We start from the raw sequence: 24,352 nt of genomic DNA, 5'->3' as shown, positions 1-24,352 counted from the left end.
TTAGACTCCTGTGGAAATCACGTGAAACGAGGTCTAATATAAAAATATATATATCGTCTGTTCCGTCTGACATTGTGCTAAAATTGGTTTCATCATCAGAAGTTTCGTAGTCAGACATGTTGTCAGCGAGTCGCGCTATCAACAGCTGATCGGAACGTGCGAACTGACAGCAGCGCGGATTGATGGAAACGGAAAGAATATAGTGCCGATTAAAACTGAGGTATGATTTTTGTCAGGAGTGTTTTTTGTGATGTAAATTAATCAAGCTTTGAAACGCATATATTTTTTTCACGTAAAAACGCACAGTTTTGAGGCCCCGGAAACTAACCGTGACTACTTTCTTGAAAAACTTCCAGCGGCCAGAACTCTGACCAGGGAGGTGAACGCAGTGTGGGTCAGTGTGTATACACTATAGTGCTGATAAGGATTGCATACAACTTCATGTCTTAAATGCTCGAACTATCCCTTTAAATCAGTTTAAACAATCAGGATACGCGAAGCAATTACCATTTTGAATAGCCGCTATACCCACAGTCTGTGTGCACTGTGTAAACAATGAATGTCGTTTACAATGCGACAGATTGCTTCCGGCGTTTGCGTGTTCTACTCCAGAGCGCGTTCACATGTAATGTCCCTGATGCTAAACTCGTGCTCATGACAGATGGACGTGGCTGTGTATCAAAGGTAAAAAATGATATAAATACTGTTCAGTTTCTCACAAAAAACGATCGTTTGTGTCTTAGGACATCAATGTATCGTCACGAGCCGCAGGGTGTAACTTGGATTTGTCTGTGCATGTTTTTGTTTACTTTTAAAGGTTTGGTGCCCATCCACGTCCATGATAAGGCTGGCAGACTGCACCGGTTTTCATTAAAAATCTTCGTTTGTGTTTATTCTGAGGAAACAAAGTCACCTACATCTTGGATGCCCTGGGGGTAAGCAGATAAACATCAAATTTTCATTTTTGGGTGAACTATCCCTTTAATAATCAATTTACAATTAATGTGTACCTGTGTCCTAGCTGTATTGCGTTGTAAAATGTATTTATGGATGATTCAGCCTCGAGCGCCATCTTCTAGCGAGAAGCGGGAATTCATACAGCTCATGACTCTCACAGTACATTATGGGTTATCTCTACCCATTGAGTGCGTATACACACACACACACACACACACACACACACACACACACACACACACACATGGCTGAGTGTACATCAGTTGTACACTCACTTTATCGGTACATTGTGGGATTAAATGAATGCAGAACGTCCACTGTGGTTTCGGACACCACTAAAAAAGGGTATAGGGGGCAGTTTCGGACACAGCCCTAGTTTTACTATTTTAAGCTCCTGTTTTCCAGTGTACCTCTTGGTTTTTGTATATTTTGGTGTCTTCCCTTTTTTTCTATTTTTTGGACTGCTCTCTCTGTGCTTTGCACCGTTTGCCTGTTTTGACTATACAGTATGTTTACACATTTTTCCATCTCCACCTGTATGTCCTTTTATTTTGTAGGAGACTTTCTAACCTATGTTATCAATGCAACAATTGAAATAAGACTATAGCTTTTTTATCACTGTGGTCATTATTCATTCCTTGCCGCAACTTCAAACTAATTCACATATCTCTCCACTTTTACTCTGACTCTGAAGCAACAAACCCGTTCTTACAAAAACCCTGCCATCTTTGTCATTGTCACATTTCACTGAAATTACCACATACGTTATCATTGCTTTATTATCCTGCCACCAAAACCGCCTGTAGGTGTCGTGGTTTAGCATGCAGTAATGATGACAAGACAAACTGAATTAAAACTTACAGCAGCACTTTTTCTCGAGGTGAGTGTGAGTGTCATCTAGTGGTTAGTCTAGCAATGTACTCTCTATCGTAGCATCTGAACAACAATAGTATCAAAGCAGTTTAGAAAATTAATAAGCATTCGAGACTATCATTATTGTAATGAATTCACAACAGGAGGTGTTTAAAGTACCAGTGTGCAAGTCAGGTATTTGCTGCATGCAGTGTTTACTCTTCAGATCTAAACGTTCGTTAAATACGACCCATCTACTGATGTGCAACTTATTTAGTATTTGAATTAACTTATTTAGTATCAAGAATTAACTGAATTATGTATTTGTGTCTCATGCAGGAATATGGAATGGAAAAAAAAAAATCACAAAATGTCTCTGGTACTGGTGTGACAAACTTTGTGAAATACCATGTGGAAAACCACACAAACACCAGACCTTCAAAGGTGTTGCATTATGAAGAGCTAAACAATTCAGATGAGCGGATGCACTATGGTCACACATAAGCTATTAAACCCAACAACACAGTGAGACAGACCTATTCAGCAATATAACATGCCACCTTCCTCATCTGTTTGTAGAGTAGTTGTCGTCCAGCTGTGAGCGACTGACTTTTGTGATCTTCTCTTCTTGTTTTTGCTTCTGAACTCCTAGAAAATAAAGATAAACAGACAACAACATACATTCTCAGGTAATTTAAGAAGATAAAAGATCAATATATCAGTGAACATCACAGGTTTAATTAAACATTTTATGTTTTTTTTTCTCTCTGGCAAAATATACTACAAATTTAAAACTGTAATGTAAGACCTTGTAAAACAGTTAAATATGCAGATGTGTATGTATTTAGCATTTGTTAACCCTCTTGTTTCTGGTTGTTTTTCAGTATATTAGATCTACCATCTAAGGGATTTGACTGAATCAAGATGTTGCTGATCATCGAAGCTCTTCTTCTCATTTCAGCTGCTCTAGGACAGGTAAGTTTGTGTTCTAGTATGAATATTACAGACATGAATACTGATGATTGATTATTATGATTCCTGTTGCTGCAGGATCACAGAGCTGCTGTTGTTGAAAAGATATTTCCATTGGATATGGCACTGAAATCAGTCGATGACCTATATATGGACTGTAAAAAGAAAATGGCAAACCTGGTGGAGACAAAATATTTGAAGCAAGAAATGTCTAACCCTGAATCTAACTTTGCAATTGCTTGGAAACTTGCTGAAAAGAAATACAAGCCACCAGAAGATAACTTGACAGAGAATCACTCGATCGCTATTTATGTGTACACTGACTCAGGTTTGGGGTTGTATAAGGAGTTTAATGAAGCTGATCGTAAAGACAAGAAAAGATACAAAAACAAAACATACAAATGGTATTCACTTCACTTTCTGTTAACAGAAGCGATACAGATTCTGAAGAAAACACAAAAGAACTGCTATTCAACCTATCGCGGTACAAATATTAAATTTAAACAGAATGTTGTGAGAAAAAATATTCGCTTTGGTTCATTTACATCCTCCTCTATTAATCGAGACAAAACACATTTTTTTGGAAATGTATCTTGTTTTGAAATCCACACTTGTGAAGGTGCTGAGGTGTCAAAATATTCTAAGCTTCCTCGTGAGAAAGAGGTGCTGATTCCTCCATATGAGAAGTTTAAAGTCACTGCTGTGAAGAAAAAAATTGATCAGAAAGATCTCTGGTGTGAGACGGTGTTCACTTTGAAAAGCTCTGGTAAGAGAAGTGACCTGAACTGTGCTCTATTCAAGAAACAACCAACACCATAACAAAATATTATGTTAAGCATTAAATGAAGTGTTTTGAATTTCCATGTGAATCAATGTAAAAATGTTTTCCTCTCAGTTTAGTTGTCAGAAAACACAATGTGTTCATAATAAAGTTCATTTTAAGTTGCCTCAAATTTTATGTCTTTCTTTTAAAATTCTTTATTTTAATATTTTTGCATCCCATTATATTTGAAATGCCAATTATTAAAACCATTTCCTCAATTTAAGGTAGGTATTTAAACATTTTTATGCCTTTGAAAAATATATGTAGGTTACATGAGTCTCCTCTTACTCATTTTAGACAGACAGGAACTCAGAGTCTGTCCTGCATGAAACCACAAAGACCCCATCTTCACAAGAGTTGCATTATCAGATGAGCTTGATGCATCAGGCTTACTTCAGCTTTATTTGATCTCACAGTGCTTGTTTATTTATTTTGTGGTACCACAAATCTGAAAATATGAATCTGAACATTTTGGCTCATTTGCATTATATCTTGATCGTAACAGAGTGAACTATTTTGAATCTAAATCTTGTTTTACACTTGTGAAGGTGCTCAGCTAATAAAACATTCTAGGCTTGATTGTTTTGAAAAAGGTGCTGATTCCTCCATAAGAGACGTTATAAGTCACTGCTGTCAAGAAAAGAGGTCAGACAAATCTCTGTTTGCATAATTTTAACTGTTATTTTTAAGAGGCCCAATTCAGAGGCCTCAGAGTGATTTTACTTAATATTTTTCATCTTACATGTTGGACTTTTTGTGGTTTTCATTGTGCAGAAGAGTGAAGCTTGTGGTTTTATTGTGGGTGGCTTTATAAACACCATGATGCTTTTAATGTGCAATAGCTGTTAAAACCTGTGCAATGATGAGACGCTTCTTAGGTGTTCATCCCATTTCATTTAGTCAGAAATAATGTTGCTAGCTAGCAGAAAAAAATGAAAAAGATTATTCTCAATAGTAAACAATTGATATGTAGGGAAATCTTTTCTTAATTTAATCAAGCTCCTTAAACAGCATCTTTTTTTTAGTATAAGCTTTTGAAATATACATACGGTTTTATAAATGACACCATTATTACTTAGAGTGTTTGATTCATTATTTAATTCAGTTATAAACTGATATCACAGTTAAATATGTTTCCGAATGTGAAAATTAGCTTTGTGGTACCACAAATCTAAACACTGCACAAAGCAGCAGAGGGGTTTCAGTGGATACTATAGTTAGTGCACACATGTAAGGCAATTAAATCTCCTTCTTGCCAAGACTTTCTTTTATTTAGTATGTATCAGATGTTAATAAAATCATTCACCCTAGACCGATAAGAACTCAGGTAATTAACTATTTAATAACTATTTTCAGATAATATTAGAGTAAAAGGTCAATATATGAGTGAACATCACAGGTCTAAGTGATTTTTTTTTCTCAAAAACCTTTAGTAGCGTCTCGCAGCAGCCTGCGGTGGACATCCAACTCCGCCCACATCCAAGTGTAACGTCACAAGCCACGCCTACGTCCAAATACGTCACATTCTAACTTATTTTGAAATTCATAAGAAGATCGTTCGTATTGTTTGCCAGCGGCTAAACAGTTGTGGTTTGCCACGTTGGTAAGTAAAAACAAGATTAGCCTGTCTTAAAACGTTGACAACTTTAGGAATGTGAGTCGTTTGTGTGCATGTTCATAAACAACAGTACGTGTATGTATTACTCAGCTAGCAACAAAAAATATACTGTATCAGAAGAATCAGTGCACTCTGTGTGTGTGTGTGTGTGTGTGTGTGTGTGTGTTTGTTTGTTTGTGTGTACATATGTACGTGTGTGTACACAAACACATACATACATACATACATAGATAGATGGATAAATAGATAGATAGATAATCTCAAAATAATAATGTTTCATAAATACATATATTTGTATGTGGAATTATGAGGTAAATGATGAGTTAATACTTTTTTTCATGGACAAATACACCCCACAACATGTATGTATTCTCTGTTTTTAACAGGAGCACAAAGAAGACATAAAGTGGAAGTTTGCAAGGGACAGTGGTCCAGGGTTGTAAAGAGTCACCAGTTATTCTTTGGAGAGGTGACAGGGCCTGCCTTTCTCCAAATAGACAGTAAAAATTAACAGAATGCCATCAAAGACAACCTGGGTGGAGATTTGGATGAAGAAAGAGATGTCTTTTTATTTATCTTTGCGTATCTGGAGGAGATGGACACATTCATATCAATCTTGATGAACAAGGCCTGAATGTCCATGCCATGTTCTGTGAATAATCTATCAGAGCAAGAAATCTGTCATTGTAGCCTATGTGTGTATGTATGTATGTATGTATGTATGTATGTATGTGTGAACTGTTTGTTCAACTGCACAGACTTTATGATAGTTGAAACATATATTTTGTTAAACAATACCAGTCAAATATTTTTTTAAGAAGTCTCTTCTGCTCACCAAGTTTGCATTTATTTCATCCAATGTACAGCAAAAAAAGTACAATTATTTAAAGTATTTTTACTATTTAAAATAACTGTTTTCTATTTGAAACAGTTTTCTATATTTCTAATAAATGTAATTTATTCCTGTGATTTAATTTTTTTTAGCATTACTCCAGTCGCATGATCCTAATATTTGCTGCTCAAAAAAATTAATAAAATAAATAAAGGTTTCTTTGATGAATAGAAAGTTCAGAAGAACAGCATTTCTCTGAAATTAAGATCTTTTGTAACATAAATGTCAATTTAAAGCATTGCTAAATAAACATTAATTTCTATAATTTCTTTCAGTAGGTAATAGTTTATAATGTTACAAAAGCTCATTTTTATTTCAGATAAATGAGATCTCTGTGTCACAGAGAGGGTCAGAGACGTGCGGATCCATTTGCAGCATTTTATTAGAAGACGTGGTCAAACAGACAGGGTCAAACACCAGCAAACAATAACAACGAGGATAATCCAGAGAGTAGTCAAAACACAGGCAGAAGGTCGGGGCTGGCAGCGAGAATCAAACACGGGGAGGAGTCCAGGAATCAAAACACAGGGAAAACAAACTCGGGAAGAAACGCTCGGAAATAAAGACCATACGGAACAATAAGACTTCGCAGAGTGGCTGTGTGTGTGAGAAGCTTAAATGCAAGTGGGTAAATGTGAACCAGGTGTGTGCAGCAATCAGTGCAGTGGGAAACGAGGAGCAGCTGTGTGCAGTGATTGGTGCAGTGGCTTATGGGGATTGCAGTCCAGAATGTGTGTGCAAGAGTTCATGATGACAAGACGACCAATACGTGACAGAGCCCCTCCCCAAGGAGCGGCTTCCAGACGCTCTAACCACCTAATGAAACCCGGAGGGTGGTGGAGCGGAGGCGGAACAGGGGGAGGGATGGAGGGCCAGGTCCATGTGCGGGCACTGGAACTATGAACTGCGGCGGAGCCCGAGGCGGAACCGGAGAGTCGATGGTCCTGGACGACACAGAGGATCCGGAGGGCCAAGGCGGAACCCAAGGCTCTGGCGACCCCGGCGGAGATGGAGGTCCGGAGGTACGCAGCGGAGCCGGAGTGACAGAGGATCGAGGTTGTGCCCACGGGAGGGAGGAGGTCCACAGAGCCGGCAGGACGGAGTGACGAGGCGCAGCCGGAGGAGTAGAGTCCAGAGGCGAAGGTGGGGCGACGACTGACCGGGGCGGAGCCGGAGAGACGATGGAGCCCGGAGGAGCTGGTGGGCCGACGGCCGACAACGGAGACGAGGGAGCACAGAGCCGGGGTGGAGCCGCAGGGTCGGAGGGCCGAGGTGGAGTCCAGGACTCTGAGACTGGAGGTGATGGTGAGGGATCCTTCAGTCTGGACACCGATGGAGACTGGCATTCCCACGGCAAGTCCTCTGCACCGAAGGTGGGATTTGGGTGAGCAGAGGGACTGTCAGGAGACAGAGGTGGCGGGACTGGAGCAGCAGGGAGGGTGGGTGGGAACCCACACAGTCCATGCATGGCCTCCGTGACCAGAACCGGGCAGACAGGAATCTCAGGATGACTGGATGGAACCAGCGTAGGCTCTGGAAGACTGGGCTGAACCAGCGGAGGCTCTGGAAGACTGGGCTGAACCAGCGGAGGCTCTGGAAGGCTGGGCGGAACCAGCGGAGGCTCTGGAAGGCTGGGCGGAACCAGCGGAGGCTCTGGAAGGCCGGGCGGAACCAGCGGAGGCTCTGGAAGGCCGGGCGGAACCAGCGGAGGCTCTGGAAGGCCGGGCGGAACCAGCGGAGGCTCTGGAAGGCCGGGCGGAACCAGCGGAGACTCTGGAAGGCCGGGCGGAACCAGCGGAGATTCTGGAAGGCCGGGCGGGACCAGCGGAGACTCTGGAAGGCCGGGCGGAACCAGCGGAGGCTCTGGAAGGCTGGGCTGAACCAGCGGAGGCTCTGGAAGGCTGTCTTGAGGAGCGGTCTCTGGACGACGCTCTTGTGAAGCGGGCTCTGGACGACGCTCTTGAGGAGCGGGCTCTGGACGACGCTCTTGAGGAGCGGGCTCTGGAGAACTGGACGACCCCAGCGGAGATTCAGGAGGGCTGGGCGTCTCCAGCGGAGACTCTGGAAGAGCAAGCTCTGAGCGAGCGGTCACTGGAGGGCGCTCTGGCGGCGCAGTCACTGGAGGGCGCTCTGGCGGCGGAGACTCTGATTTGACGGTAGCCATCTTAGGTGCAGACTCAGGCTTGGCGGCCATCTTGCCCGGGGACTCAGGAACGGCAGCCATCTTGGCCAGGGATTCAGGCTTGGTGGCCATCTTGGCCGAGAACTCTGGAACAGAGGCCATCTTGCGAACAGACTCTGGCGTGGCAGCCATCTTGCTTGCAGACTCTGGCATGGCAGCCATCTTGCTTGCAGACTCTGGCGTGGCAGCCATCTTGCTTGCAGACTCTGGCGTGGCAGACATCTTGCTTGCAGACTCTGGCGTGGCAGACATCTTGCTTGCAGACTCTGGCGTGGCAGACATCTTGCTTGCAGACTCTGGCGTGGCAGACATCTTGCTTGCAGACTCTGGCGTGGCAGACATCTTGTGCTGTGGCTCTGGGTTGGCAGACATCTTAGGCTGTGGCTCTGAGCTGGAACTTACTGTGGGAAGATGGTCCTCCTCCACAATTCCCACAGTAAAAGGAGAGCCACACAACGAAAGAGCAAGATCCATATAAGATTGCAAAGTCCAGCCCGGTTCAAACATTGGCATGAGGGAAGCCAATGGCTCTAAGAGTCCTCCACGGAAGAAAATCATCAGGCATTGATCATCCATGGAAGACAGATTTGCCAATTTGATGAAGGCCATGACATAATCCTCAATAGTCCGCTCACCCTGCTTGAGAAGCATGATCTGCACCGTTGGATTCATGCTGGAACCGGATAACTCCACAATAGCTGCTGGATCCTTGTAGTGGCGAAGTCTTCTGTCACAAGGAGAGTCAGAGACGTGCGGATCCAATTGCAGCATTTATTGAGAATAGTCAACAGGCAGGAATAATCACCAGGAAAACAGGAACAACGTAGGAAATCCAGGAAACAGTTCGATACACAGGCAATGGTCGCAATGGCAGGTAGCAGGAATCGTCAACGGGGTACACAGTCCAGAGTCATACACAGAGAAACCAACACAAGGGAAAACGCTCGGAATTACGACCATAGGGAACGGTAATGGTGCGTTCACACCGGACGCGACTTGCGCGGAAAAAACGCGCTATTCTCGCGTAGTTGAACGCTTGAACATTTGAGTTTACTCGCGCCATTCGCGCGGTAAAATTCGCGTCATTCGCGCGTGACATTTTCTTCACAACAGACGCGATTTCGCGTCAAGGGAGGGGCTTCTGCCACTCGTCAGCGGGAAAGTAGTTGTAAAATAGGTGAATGAGCTCAATTTGCCAGCTTTAGCTTGCTTGTAGTCTCAATATGTATGTATATGTAGGTCAAATTGAGTAAAGAGCGTTTTTTAAAACTAACCAGATTGTCCGACCTCTTCACTCACTTTATTCCTAGCAAGATCCCTTTTATTCCTGTTTCTACAAAAGTCCAAAGATGTATCGTACAGCTCCGAGGAACCACAGACAGCAACGGTGATTTTGTCCGCCATTGTTGTTTCGGATTTCTGCCACCGTCACTACTAGAGCAAGCTCCTGATTGGTTACCGCGGCGCGGAATTCCGCCGAAGTTCAGATTTTTGAACTCGCGCGTTTCGCGCGATTCGCGCGAATGGCGCGGCAATCGCTTGAAACGCTCATGCGCGCCGCGCTATTCGCGCGTTTCGCGCCGCCTCATTCGCGCGTTTCGCGCCGCAGGATGGCTATTCGCGTCTTTGCATTGACTTAACATGTAAATCACTCGCGCTTGCCGCTTCATTCGCGTCTGGTGTGAACGCACCTTAAGACTTCGCAGAGTGGCTGTGTGTGTGAGAAGCTTAAATGCAAGTGGGTAAATGTGAACCAGGTGTGTGCAGCAATCAGTGCAGTGGGAAACGAGGAGCAGCTGTGTGCAGTGATTGGTGCAGTGGCTTATGGGGATTGCAGTCCAGAATGTGTGTGCAAGAGTTCATGATGACAAGACGACCAATACGTGACACTCTGGATCTTTCTATTCATCAAAGAATCCTGAAAAACATGCACTCAACTTCTTTAAATATTGATAATAATAACAATTTTAAAAAAATTTGAGCAGCAAATCATTATATTAGAATGACTTCTGAAGGATCACGTAACACTTAAGACTGGTGTAATGATGCTGAAAAATTAGCGTTGATCACAGGATCAAAATTACATTTTGACATATATTCAAATAGAAAACATTATAAATATTTTAAATAGTGAACATATTTCACAAAAGTACAGCTTTTATTGTATTTTGGATCAAATAAATGCAGGCTGTGTGAGCAGAAGAGAATTCTTAAAATAAAATAATAATAATAAATAAATTAAAAAATCTTACCGTTCAGAAACTTTTGACTGGTAGTGTATATTGTTGTACAATTTTATTTATTTTTATTTTTTTGTAAAACAATAAATATAAAAATATACAATAAAGCAATGGATGTCTTTTTATTCATCTTTAAGTATTGGAGAACCCGGACACATTTCATATCAAGTTGTGATGAACAAGGCCTGAAGGTCAATGTCATGTTACTTATATAATCTATCACAAAGCAAGCAATCTCATGCAAATGTATGTGTACCCTACTGCATATGAAGAACTGTTGATTCTGTCATTCAAATGTTTACACATTATGATAAGTGGAACATATCTTTAAAAAAATATTTGTCAATCATACAATACTAACTTTTACAGTAATTTTACATACTTTTACAATACCAAACTGTAACTGTCCCCTTTAAAGTTGATATGTTTAAAATTTGCTTTGGGTAGATCAAAATCGATTGCAATAAATGTGAATTTATGTCTTCACATAAATGAACAAGGTAAGGTTTAAAGATTACAGGCTGTCATGATGACGAAATCAGCCCCGAATATTAGACATATTAAATATATTAGATTTAAATTGTGCCATTTTAGGCTAGACATGCTTTACAAAAACAAGAAAACGTGCAATAGTAAAATGAAGGACAATAACTACAGATCCCCGAAACTGCCATAAATTGTTTCGACATACTTCCGGGTTTCCCGTACAAGGGATAGGGGAATCACACATTTTTCAGTGGGCGTGGCTTTCGACTGCACGCTCTGAGGTGGGCGGGGTCTACTTGGGGATGGGTGTGACTTCTGACGTCACCCATGGATGTGGGCGGGGTTGGATGTCCACCGCAGGCTGCAGTGAGCCCTACTTGGAGTCCTCCGCTGTCAGAAAATACTAGGTGAATTTACAAATTTAAACCTGTATTAAGAGAATGGTAAACATATTAATTGTTCAAATCTAAGTACACACAGTGTAAAAAGTTTTCACCAGTTTCAACTTAAAAATGTAAGTTCAGCAGCTGCCTTAAGATTTTAAGTTAAATCAACTTAAGTCATTTAAACTCACAAGTTATATCATCTCATTTTTATTGTAATAAGTTAAAATGACTTGTAGTTTTAAGCTGATTTAACTTAAAAACATTTTTGTTTTTCTGGTTGTCTACTAGGCTAACAATAAAAGTACTAAACAAAGTGCTTTGAATTTATGATTTATGACACTTGTGAAGGTGAAAAACGGTACAATCAAACGATATACAGATGGTGTTCACTTTACTTTGTGTTAACAACTTTCTGTTAAAAATCAGGGTTTTGGAACTGTGTTTTGTTTTGAAATCTACAATTCTGAAGGAGCTGATATCAAGTGACCTGAACTGTGCTCTATTCAAGAAACCAACCAACACCATAATGAAGTAAAATGTTGTGTGCTGAACAAAGTGCTTAAATTCAAATGACAAAATCATGTACATCAGTTTCATTTATAAAGAATGTTTTTTTTTTCTTTCTCAGTTTTGTTCAATAATTATTTGTCATAAAACAAATTTGTTTACAGACTTTAAACATAATGAAATAAAGTTATTTTAAGTGACCCAGTTCAGTGTTCTTTAAGTGATTTGATGTTATTGTAAAACATGCAAACTTTAATTTGTTTCTGTAAACTTCAACAGAAGTCCAAACCACTTTAATATTTTATATAATAAAATATAAATATAAATAATAGTTGATGTAATATTTTTTAACTTAATCTTAGTCAGGAGACTGAGAAAAAGTTTCTGTGATGTTGGAGTTTTTGTGGTTTCATTGTTCAGAAGTTTGAAGCTTGTGGTTTTGTTGTGGGCAGCTTTACTAACACCATGACACTTTACAAAATGAGCAATGATGAGTCTTTAAGTGTCCAAATACTAAATCCTTAAAATATGACTCAAGTATTGTTCACTTTCACTGTGAGCCAGGACTTTCCTTTTAAAAACGAAAGTAACGTTATTCTCTGCCTCTTCAGTGGCTCAGATTTCGGGAGTAAATGACTACTGCTTTGTTCACTATTACATCTAACAACAGAACACCTAAATCGTTCAATTAGAGTCTTCCTCTGCACCTGAGTCACACAATGGCAATGGTATTAGGACTTTTTCAGCTCGGTGAGGGCGCGTCTAAGGTAAAGCCCGGCTCACACTACAGGAGTTTTAAAATCCTAACCGATTATGAAATCTGGTTGCAGCGCACACATCTTCGCAGATCATCTTACCTGAAATCTTAAACATGCACGCACTATAAGATTTGAAAATCCTGGCGCATCACACACTACAAGATATTATTAGGATTATCATGCCTCCTGATCTCACAGACACAGCCAATCTCCATTTCAGCAACTAGCCTAATGTTTAAATAGGTTAACTTGTGCACTCACCTGGTATGTTCAAAACTAGGGCTGTGATGGTCTCAATGGCCCCAGAAAAAGTAATTACCATGAATGTGTCGGGGCAAAAATTAAGGAGATATTTGAATTAATAATAATAAAGTCCGTGTCGCAAAGATGAAGTTGACTATCTTGACTCGCCATCTGCTCACTTTTAAAGCCTAAATGCATCTTTATGAATTAGGCCTATAGCTTATGAAAGAGTTTTGGTTTCGATTTTAATTATTTCGTTTTATAGTAGTGAAGTAATAATTTAAAGCGTATATTAATTATTGTGAAGCGCTCCTTTTTAACACCAGACATCAGAAAGCGTATCCTGTTTGTTTTCTTCAAAAGCACGTTTTGTTAAGGCTGTGTACACACGAACTAAGGTAGACCCTTTACAATTCTGGATGATATATTACTCTGACCGCTTTATGAGCAAAAATGAAGTTTCACATTGCACCGGCGAATGCATGTCCTATAGGCGCGCTCCAGCTTTCAATCTCCGCAAACGATTGGATATGTGCCTATTAGCACACATTATCTAGGTTAAACGATTAAACAAATATTATGATATGCTTTAAGTTTATATATATATGTATGTATGTATGTATATATATATATATATATATATATATATATATATATTATATATTTTTTTTAATTTAAATCGTGATGGCTTGAGAAGGCTAAATTGATCTGTTTGCCGCTGGTCGCATTACTTTAAAAAAAAAAAAAACTTGAATTGAACAAACAAAAAGTGTTCCAAATATATCTCTAAATTCACTTTATAAACTAAAGAAACGAAAATAAATGTAATCACTTTGCTATTAAAGACAGCAGCTGTGTAATGGGGAAGAGATCGAGGAAAAAAGACAGGTTCCAGTCGGACTCGGGCCAGTAGTTCTGATGAGCTGTCCGACATTTTTGCAACGAATGTTTGTTTAATAGCCTATTTAACATTGTATTTAGGCTACTTTCTTATTTAAATATATTATTTCTTTAATTTATTTGAGCGTTTTTTGTTCACTGACGTAAGTGCTAAAATAAACAGCCACATTTGTTAATAATGTTTGAGCCTAATTTATTTTGTGTTTCAAAATTATATAGGCTACATATGTATTTATATATAGGCCTATGTACACAAACGTCAGTAGGCCTATATATATTTATAAAACACTTCGCTACCGCTGTGGTAAAAATCTGCCTATTCAAAACTATAAGACAATTTTACCTCAGCATAGCTCCTCTTTCTCCTTACAGTTGTGGTACGTTTTCTACACATTATGCTGACAAGACAGTTACTACAAAAACTCAAGAAGCAGTTTCCTTCATCTCCACTATCAAACGACCCGTGTTTTGTGGTCACGCATTGGCTGTTGTGAAAGTACTGATAAGCACATAGCGTCATCATTGCGATTTAAAATCTTAAATATCAAACATGTTTGATTTGATGGGGGCAGCCCCGATCTGTGAGCTAGCAGATCGGGAGATGCAAGATTCGATCTTTGAACGCCTCACATTACAAGATAATCTGCGCCGAACATCGGGGCCGATCCAGGTGCTTGACAAGATTTTTGCTCCGATTCTCGGAAGGGCAAAATCGGGGCAAAATCGGGCTAAAACTCCTGTAGTGTGAGCCGGGCTTAAGACGCTCATGCCAATCGACTTTGTGCCGTCACAATGACAAAAAGCTGAGAATGACCAGATTTAAAAAAGGGGAATATTACTTTTAAAGATTTAAAAAATACCACTGGGTGAATTTTTATCAGGGTGGTTGTGTACACAAACTGCCAACACACATTAATGTTCAAACAACATGTAAAAGTTAGGTTTGTATCCGATGACCCTTTTAACGGGCCTCTCTCTTCAAGGACACCATGGGACTCTAATGGCATTCTGCCTTGCACCCCATACCACATTACAGGAACAAGCAGAACAAACTTTGATACCAGGCCCCCCTCAGAATTCCTTCTCATTTCTACTTAAGGACCTCCAACTGACTGTCATGATCGGGGCTGTGGGTCTTATATCTATTAAAAACTATTCACCTGCATTTGGACCCAGACCTCCTTGCTGAAACAAGGACAGAATTGACAGAATGCAGACATCGCTGATGGGTCAAGCGGGGAGGATTGTTTTTGAAGAGGCGGCGGACGCATGTTTGGGGGCGGCGACCACCCGCTCTGTTCCGGACACGGCGGGGATGTCTTTTGAGGCGGCGTCGGCGGTTCGCTTCGACTTCCTCTACGCCTGTCTGGCGCGGATGGACGCCTATAGTGCCGAGACTGCGCGGAGGTGTCCCTGCTTTGCGGCGGCGACGGCCAATATCTCCCTGCCTGAGGCGGCGACGTCCGCTATCTCCGTGCCTGAGGCGGCGACGTCAGCTATCTCCGTGCCTGACGCAACGACGTCCGCTATCTCCTTGCCTGAGGCGACGACGTCCGCTAACTCCCTGCCTGACGCGACGACGTCCGCTAACTCCTTGCCTGAGGCGACAACGTCCGCTAACTCCGTGCTTGACGCGGCGACGTCGGCTGAGGCTCCGCTGGCGGCAAGGCATATTGACGGGACCCCGCTGCACGGTCCTGGCCCGCCATCCCTCCCCCTGACTTGCCTACCTCCGTACCTCCTCCCTCCAGACTTTGGGAACGTCTGGAAGCCGTTCTGTAGGGAGGGGGTACTGTCATGATCGGGGCTGTGGGTCTTCCTCAGCCTCTCGAGGTCGCTGTTCCCCTTACACTACACTCCCTTTAGTCGTTCACGTTTGTCTTGTCATTTGCACTGATTACACGCACACCTGTTCACAATTACTATCAGGACTATAAGTATCATCTCCACTCACTCTGCATTCATGTCTGCATTGTCTCGTGTCATGTTTGTTATGTGTTCCGTGATATCCTGACCTTTTGATTATGTTCTGGCTCTTGGTTATTTTGTGTTCTAGTCTTTAGTTTGTGCCGTGTTGGCCTTTTGTTTGTTTTTTTGTGTTGTTATATCTATTAAAAACTATTCACCTGCATTTGGACCCAGACCTCCTTGCTGAAACGTGACACTGACAGCTGATGAGTGACACTAAAAATAATTTCAACTCGATGCAACAACTACCTGGTACATACCTCCTGTTCAACAATTTAAAAAATACACCCAGGCGTTTCTGAATTTGATTTAACATGCATTTTATTACAGGAGCTCCTTTTCCCATTAACACTTACCGATTGTAGATTGGTCCCAATTGGAGACTCACCCTCAAATTACCTAAAGTGCTGCTCTGCCAACTATGCCAAATGTGGCAAGAGGGGTCAGGTTTGAAAAGCTTAGTTGATTTCAACAGTGGCACTCACAATGAGAAAGAAAAATACAAAAATAAGACATTCAAATGGTATTCACTTCACTTTCTGTTAACAGATGTGATACAAATTCTGAACAAAACACAAACATCATGCTATATTACAAAATATTGTGGTACAAACGTTATATTTGGTAGATTACATTATTACATAGATTTGTTTGAGCTCATTTACTTCCTCCTCTTTTAATATAAGTGTAGCACAGAGTTTTGTAAATGTATCTTGTTTTGAAATCTATACTTGTGTAGGTGCTAATATTACAAAATATTCCAAATATCCCAAACAGAAAGAGGTGCTGATGAATGTAATGACATACACAGATTAGAGACAAAACGTAGGTGCTGATCGACTACCCCTTGATTGTATATTGACAATGAACTGAATAAACACTAACATTGAAAACTGATTGATGAATGATTCTAACCTTTTAAAACAAAAACCATTGTTTAAATAGCCAAACCTTTTTGTGTGGGTGTGTGGTATAGGAAAACTACTGGTCGGACGGGTCTTTGTTAACTTAAGCATAATGCCTAGCTTGTAACATGTTATCTTGATAGTCATTTTGTTAATTTTCTCAGATGAGTTTAGCATTTCATTTGAATCAAAAATACATATACATATATATTGTAATTATTAATTAATGAATTATTCTTCAGCCATTTGCCTCTGTTCAGACATAACTTAAACTCTGGTAGCTGATCACCTGACCTGATCCAGATGGGCACGTCTTGATAAACTCAAATCTGATTGGTTAAAGAGAATACAAAAGTCAGGCAAGTTAAAACACAAATACACACAGACACGTGACAATTTGTAATTATTAATTAATGAATTATTCTTCAGCCATTTGCCTCTGTTCAGACATAACTTAAACTCTGGTAGCTGATCACCTGACCTGATCCAGATGGGCACGTCTTGATAAACTCAAATCTGATTGGTTAAAGAGAATACAAAAGTCAGGCAAGTTAAAACACAAATACACACAGACACGTGACAATTTGTATGCAGACCCAACAATCCATTGAATTTTTTTTTAATAATTCTAAACTTTGCGCACACGTATATATTCGTGAAAAGTGTTTTGCATGGGGAAACCGAAAATGTAAATGTATTGTTTTTATTCACGTGAATTTTTGGTTATGTGTGTGCATTGTTGTGAGCATGCATTTTTTTAGACTATTCTAGCCATCTTCACTTGCTAGTCCAAGGATTGTTATTGTCGTCTGGCTGTGAGCATCTGATCTTCTCTTGTCATTGTGTCTGAACTCCTGAAAAGAGAACATAAAGAAAACGCAGATTCTGACAACAAGAGAGAATAGTATTCTCAGGTAAGTTTTCGACTGAAGTAAAATATCAGTAAACATCACAGATCTAACAGATTTTTCTATCCAGCTGGATTAACCACAAATTGCAATCTTTATATTATATTTGAAGTAAAATGTGAGTACAGTACAGGTTTATGGTGCAACTTATTCTTATTGGAGCAATAGATTTAGTATCTGTGAAACCCTACTGTGTTTCTTTTTTGTCTTTCAGCAGTGTTTCTACTGTAAAACATATTTTCAAAGTTGTATAAAATATTTGAAGAGAAAAAAGGAAATATTTTATTTTTTCCACATAAAAAAATTCACATTTTAATGTGTTGGAAATGTATTTATGTAATTATTAATTGAGACATCTTGTTATGTTCAGTGTACTGGATCATCTGAGGGATTTGACTGAATCAAGATGCTGCTGAATATTGAAGCTCTTCTTCTCATTTTAACTGCTCTAGGACAGGTAAGCTTGTGTTCAAGTATGAATATTACAGACATGAATACTGATGATTGATCATTATGATTCCTGTTGCTGCAGGATCACACAACTGCGGTTGAAATATTGAATATGTCACTGACATCTGTTGATGACCAATATGATGGTTGCAGAGAGGAAATGATAAATCTGGTGAAGACCGAACATCTACAAAAGGAAAGATCTGCCTCAGCTGAATTTAATGAAGCTTGGCAAGAAGGTGAAAAGAGAGCCAAGAAACCAGACTATAACTTGACAAGGAATCATTCAATCGCTATTTATGTGTATACTAAACACAGTTGTAATATATTTTGTGATTTCAACAGTGCCACTCGCACTGAGAAACAAAAATACATAGAGGGGACATTCAAATGGTATTCACTTCACTTTCTGTTAACAGATGCGATACAGATTCTGAAGAAAACACAAACAACGTGCCATAGCACAACATATCGTGGTACAAATGTTACATTTGAAAAGATAAACACAAATACAGAGATTCGTCTAGGCTCATTTACTTCTTCCTCTTTTAATATGAGTGTAGCACGGGGTTTTGGAAATGTATCTTGTTTTGAAATTCAAACTTGTGAAGGTGTTGATATCACAAAATATTCCAAGCATCAAAATCAGAAAGAGGTGCTAATTCCTCCATATGAGATATTTACAGTGACTGCTGTCAAGACGAAAGAACATGACAAAGATCTCTGGTGTGAAACAGTGTTTGTGTTGAATAGCAGTGGGGAAAAAAGTTTTCTGAAATGTAGAAAAGACAGTAATTATTTGGACTATTCGGTTTTTGTCTGTTTTGTGATAATTATTTTTAGCTCTTTTATTATTTATTTTTGTAGTTATCATAATATTAGCATGATGCTAAAGTTTGTGAGAGATAAAGTTGAATGTGATCAGAAAATATCAAAAGCTAGGATTAAAACACGGGACACGCACTGACGCAAAGCACATCAGCACTGCCCACAAAGATATTGGCTCCTCCAACCATATGCTTAATTATTCTTTTACTCTACTTTGTGTTTTTTTCATTTTTTTTTTCATTTTTTTTTATTATTAATTATATAAGATTCAATGTTAATTAACTAAATCTGTGTTTACTGAAGTTCGCAGTGAGTAAAAGTAGTGATTTATCAGTCACGCTCTTTAATCTGAAGTGTGATGTTTTAGAGAATTATTGATGGATTTGTGTTTACTTCATGCATTATTATTATTGTCCTTATAAGGATATTAGGTTTCCATATAAACCATAAAAAAACACATTTTGACCGGTGAGACATATGTAGTAAATGTAGTAGATACTTTTTATTATTGTTTCAGATTTCTGACACTTATGTACAATTAGTTGCTAAAACAGCCAAATGTGATATAAATCTGAAGTTAGATTTGAAACTCATTCAAGTTCCTTTTTGAACACTGAATCCACAGAGTTTGAAAGTCATGAACTGTTACTGTATTTATTTTACAATTATTTTTAATAAAAATGTGCTGTAAGATGTGTTACTTATTTTTTTTTTTTTTTACATTTCACACTGTGGTTTGTGTCATTGCAACCAAGGGGGCTATCTGAGGGCACGGCTACTGATTTAACTGATTCGGTAAACACATTTAGTTAAAGAAATATCACAATACACCTTTAAAAAGGTTAATTACCTAACATAAAATGATCAACTGCACACACTTTCACGGTCCGTGTACCTACGTATAATTGGTTTTCTCGTTTTTGTTTTCAAAACAAACAAACGAATAAATGATTGGTTTATGCAATATTTACATTTTCTCGGGAACACAAAAACGAATTTCATTCATATTTTCAATTTTGTTTTCATTACACGTCCTTCAAATGCAGATATTAAAAAGTCAACAAAACCAAATCGAAAAATTAGAGTTTTTTTTAACAAAGCGCGTTTTAGTACACCGGAAGCTCGCTGCTGCCGCTGAAGGTTTTCACTTGAGACGGGCGTAAACATACGGAGCCCGCTGTGTCACCTGCAGGAGAAAAATAATCAATCTGTGGCGAAGGTTTTGCAATTCGTCCCCTGAGTTTATAAACCGTTTCTGAAAAATTATAGAGTTTGGAGAGGAGAAGGTAAAAAGCAATACAAAACTGTACCGGTTATGTTAATTATTTTGCTTTCAAACTGAATGCAATGTAATATATATTTAATAATAACATTAACAGCATGCATCTATCTCTGGGTGAAAAGCTTATAATAAAATCACCAAAATATGTCTTCATAGAATGAATAGTTCGCAAACACATTTCTAGGTTATTTAAAAATAGAACATTCATGAATTATTGTATTAGAAACATTTTACTGTCTTAAGTGCACTCATTTATTAGCCTATAAATTAAAATAATAATAATAATTACTATTAGTAGTAGTATTATTTATTTACGGTGACGCAAACAGCTTATACTGTTTCAGCTATTATTTTTTTTAAGTAACGACCAAGTTTTGCCTTCTCAAATCATCACGACTTGCCTACAATAAAATCTATAGGCCTAAAAGTGTTCAAGTATAAAACAATCTTAATTTCAACATTAAACTAATATAAAAGTGTTTATATTCACCGCCTGTGTTTTATCCCATTGGCAAGTAGGCTATTGTAAAATAAACGCTAAAACGCTTGTGTTTTCTGAGTCAGTGTCTCGCAAGGATGAAGTTGCCGATCGCCATTTCCTCTTTGGACGCGCCTTTAGAGAGAAATTAATCTTTACAGACTACATGATGAAATAGTTTTTGTTTTTGATTTGTTCTCTTTCGTTAAGTAATAATTTAAAGCTTTCTATAAATATCTTGTCTGTGAGTTAATTCGCTGAGTTTTGCTGAGAAGCGCTCCTTGAGATGACATGAGGGGATCATGTTTGTTTTCAATGTTTCAAGCACCGTTTGCAACATTTTGTTGATATTGTGAGTGCACACAAATAAAAGTAGACCATTTACAGTTCCGAATAATGTATTACTCGTACCTTTATGAGCAAAAATGACGGAATATTTTAAATTGTATCCACTGCAAAAATGCAAGTGATTGCGCTGGCTCCTCATGTCCTGCAAAGCGGCTCTCAGCACAAACGATTGTATTTGTGCCTAATACCGCACATTTATATTATTTTAACGTTGAAATTAACATTGTTTTATATTTTAACTCTTTTAGGCCTAGATCTATATTTATTTTAGGCAAGTTGTGATTATCTGAGAAGGCAAAATTGATCAAACACAATATGATCAACTCATTCTCTGCCGCTTGCCGCTTGGTCGTTACTTTAAAAATCAAAAACTTATATTTAACGAACAAAAAAATGCTATAATCCGTGGGCACGATTTATTCAACCGAGGGAACAGTTTAAGAATTCGTGAGTATGGTTTATAAACTGAGGGGACGAATTGCAAAACCGTCGCCATGGATTGATTATTTTTCTCCTGCGCGCGCGCCACTGTAAACCCCGATAAGTTAAGATAACTCAAAAGTTTTGAGGTAATAAGTTTCCTCAAAATTTTTAAGTTGATAAAATTAATTGTTTTAAGTCAGTTACACTTAAATTCATAGAACAGATTAACTCAAAATTATTTATTTGAATACACTTTTTGTATGTATTTTATAACTCAAAACTTTTAAGTTGATAAAATGTATTGTTTTAAGTAAGTTACACTTAAATCCACAAAACAGATTAACTCAATTATTGATTTGAATAAACTTTTCTTCTATGTATTTTATAACTCAATTTTTATTGATCACAAATTAAAAATACAAAATTTTTGTTATACAGTTACATACAATACATTATACAATTATACAATACATTTGTGTTCTGTGTTGGTTATGCATTGTGTTCGTTATACAATACATTTGTGTTCTGGAAAATATCTAAATTGGAGATAAGTATAACAACAGACTGTAACAATATTAGTCACAACAAGTGAAATAAAAGACAATAAACAGTCTCTTGTGCATCCAGAAAATTTAGACAGCAATCTGGGTGCTAGTGGCTTTCAGTAACGCAATCCCAGTAAATACTTCAATGAAAATGCAATTCTCCACTTCACTGGGAAATTTAAAATCTTAAGCTCAGTGTTTAATAGGGCAAATATAGTCACAACAACTGAAAAGAACAGAAAATAAATTGTATCGCGCTCGTACATCCATTGCTCTTACTCCTTAATCAGTAGCTCATTTTTTAGACTCAGCAATCTGGGCGTTAGTGGCTTTGAGTCATCCAAACCCAGTAAGACTTTTTGGATAAAGTTAAAGGTGTGGGTAAGCTCTTTGGGGTAGTTGAGATGTAATGCATATATCAAACCAAAAATCAAAAGAAAAGCATCAGCCAACCTGGAAATGTCCCTTAGAACAATGTCACCTTCCAGCACAATAGCAATCCCAGCTGGGTCAAACTGAACATTGGAACTCGAGTCTCCATTCACCATGCTGACAAGAGCTACAGCTGAATCTGCAATGTCTGGCTCATCCACCTCTTCAGTCTGAAAAGCATTAGAGAACTTCATAAGCATAATCAGATAAATAACATTAAAATTCAAATGAGATGTATAAAAACCTACATTCCACATCTTGAAAAACACAGAGTCATCTTCGCGCAAGTAGACAGGGAGGGCTCGAAGTGCAGCTGTACGTCTGTTGTTAATATCGCAGTGATCCTGAAAAAAAAAAACAGAACTGTCTTAGTGATGCAAGAGAAAAGAATAAAATAGAGATAAAAGTACATATGAAAGAAGGGAAGAAATTTAAAGCAAAAAAAGTTCAAAGCCAGGTTTAAACAATTACCAGATAGCAGTAAAATACTTGTGCACATTAACCAATTAACTTGTACTATAAATGTAATTAACAAAATTCACCGTAAGATCATAGGCACTACAGATGCTTCTCAGTGCTTCTGCTGCCTTGCCTGTACGGCAGCAATCAGTCGAGGAGTATGGTTGTCCAGCTCTGCATAGAACTTGTTTTTCAAGCTGATATTAGTAATTCTGTGGAATTCTGCAGCAATCTGAAAGCAAGCATTCAAACAAATAACATAAAAAAAGTTAAATAAGAAAACAAAAGTAACAGACACATTTGTGGTATACCTACAGTTTTTATATGGACATGTTACCATTTCATGACTTCTCAAATGCCCTCTTAAATGACCAAAAATATTTTTTTTTCTGAAAAAGGTTGCTTGAACCCACATAAAGGACATGTGTACACCACCTGGATTTCTTGACATGCGTGCCTCTTATCCTTCTCATTGTGAAATCCTGATACATTAATTTTTAGTGCATTGAATGAAACAAATGTGCAAATGCACGAGTCATAGAGACACAGTAAAGGGCTGACCTTTGAAAAATGGCTATGTTGCAAACCATAATGCCCAAGTAACTGTGCTCGGGTAAGTGAGGAGGAATCACATAACCTGCATTTCCAATCCATCATGAAAAATCATGACAATGACAAGACATGAGCCAACCCTGAGCTATGCCAACCTCTAAAATCAGTTGTTATCAGTTTTAAAATGCTGCATACTTTTAGTCTTTACATATGTATTTTCACCCCCAAATTCCAAATTGTAATTTTACTCACATATGCTCTGGTCTCACAAGTTTTAACCTGTAGAGAAAATAAAAACACAAATTAATAGTGAGGCAGAGACATATCAAAGTCATACAACAATTTCAAAATTTAGAACATTCGGCTTCCATTGCAGCTAATTTACTTTTAAGCATTGGATAAAAAACAAGTAAGATTGAATGAAAGTGGTTTTAATCTTTTTTTTTTTTTTTATCTGTTTCAATTTAGGTTGTGTAACCGAAAAGCTTCAATACAAGCAACTGCGATAACCAGCAGTAGGCCTACCACAAATTAAAGGGATAGTTCACCCAAAAATGAAAATTTGATGTTTATCTGCTTACCCCCAATGCATCCAAGATGTAGGTTACTTTGTTTCCTCAGAAAAACACAAACGAAGATTTTTAACGAAAACCGGTGCAGTCTGCCAGCCTTATCATTGACCTGGATGGGCACCAGACCTTTAAAAGTAAACAAAAACATGCACAGACAAATCCAAATTACACCCCGCGGCTCGTGATGATACATTGATGTCTTAAGACACGAAACGATCGGTTTTTGTGAGAAACTGAACAGTATTTATATCATTTTTTACCTTTGATACACAGCCACGTCCATCTGTCATGTGCACGAGTTTGGCATCAGTCACGTCACATTAGCACGCGCTCTAGCGTAGAATACGCAAACGTCGTAAGGGGAAATCAGTAAAAAGTCCCGGATG

General features: G+C 38.7%; 3 protein-coding genes across 3 annotated transcripts in view; all 3 read left to right on the top strand.

Annotated features, from left to right (window-relative positions):
• The window catches only part of LOC141332094 (cytochrome P450 2K1-like), a 393,810-nt gene that overhangs the window by 337,618 nt on the left and 31,840 nt on the right, over window positions 1-24,352 (top strand). The window lies entirely within an intron of this gene.
• On the top strand, window positions 2,734-3,734 carry LOC141344534 (GPI-linked NAD(P)(+)--arginine ADP-ribosyltransferase 1-like). The gene is made up of 2 exons (XM_073849417.1): window positions 2,734-2,784; window positions 2,860-3,734. The coding sequence occupies exons 1-2, from the start codon at window positions 2,734-2,736 to the stop codon at window positions 3,598-3,600; spliced, it is 792 nt and encodes a 263-aa protein (XP_073705518.1). The 3' UTR covers window positions 3,601-3,734.
• On the top strand, window positions 18,004-22,074 carry LOC141342165 (ecto-ADP-ribosyltransferase 5-like). Its single transcript, XM_073846563.1, has 3 exons — window positions 18,004-18,054; window positions 18,130-18,838; window positions 22,034-22,074. The coding sequence occupies exons 1-3, from the start codon at window positions 18,004-18,006 to the stop codon at window positions 22,072-22,074; spliced, it is 801 nt and encodes a 266-aa protein (XP_073702664.1).

Source organism: Garra rufa, chromosome 1 (assembly GCF_049309525.1).
Source record: "Garra rufa chromosome 1, GarRuf1.0, whole genome shotgun sequence".
In the NCBI taxonomy this organism is placed as follows: Eukaryota; Metazoa; Chordata; class Actinopteri; order Cypriniformes; family Cyprinidae; genus Garra; species Garra rufa.
The sequence above is the reverse complement of the archived record's forward strand: the minus strand, read 5'-3'. Positions and strand labels throughout refer to the sequence as shown.

Excerpts from the sequence above, each read along its gene's own strand:
- LOC141344534 (XM_073849417.1), top strand. The coding sequence starts at position 2,734 with ATGTTGCTGATCATCGAAGCTCTTCTTCTCATTTCAGCTGCTCTAGGA. Across the intron at positions 2,785-2,859 it reads TTTCAGCTGCTCTAGGACAG|GATCACAGAGCTGCTGTTGT; the intron begins GTAAGTTTGTGT and ends CTGTTGCTGCAG.
- LOC141342165 (XM_073846563.1), top strand. The coding sequence starts at position 18,004 with ATGCTGCTGAATATTGAAGCTCTTCTTCTCATTTTAACTGCTCTAGGA. Across the intron at positions 18,055-18,129 it reads TTTTAACTGCTCTAGGACAG|GATCACACAACTGCGGTTGA; the intron begins GTAAGCTTGTGT and ends CTGTTGCTGCAG. Across the intron at positions 18,839-22,033 it reads TCTGAAATGTAGAAAAGACA|AAAATTTAGACAGCAATCTG; the intron begins GTAATTATTTGG and ends TTGTGCATCCAG.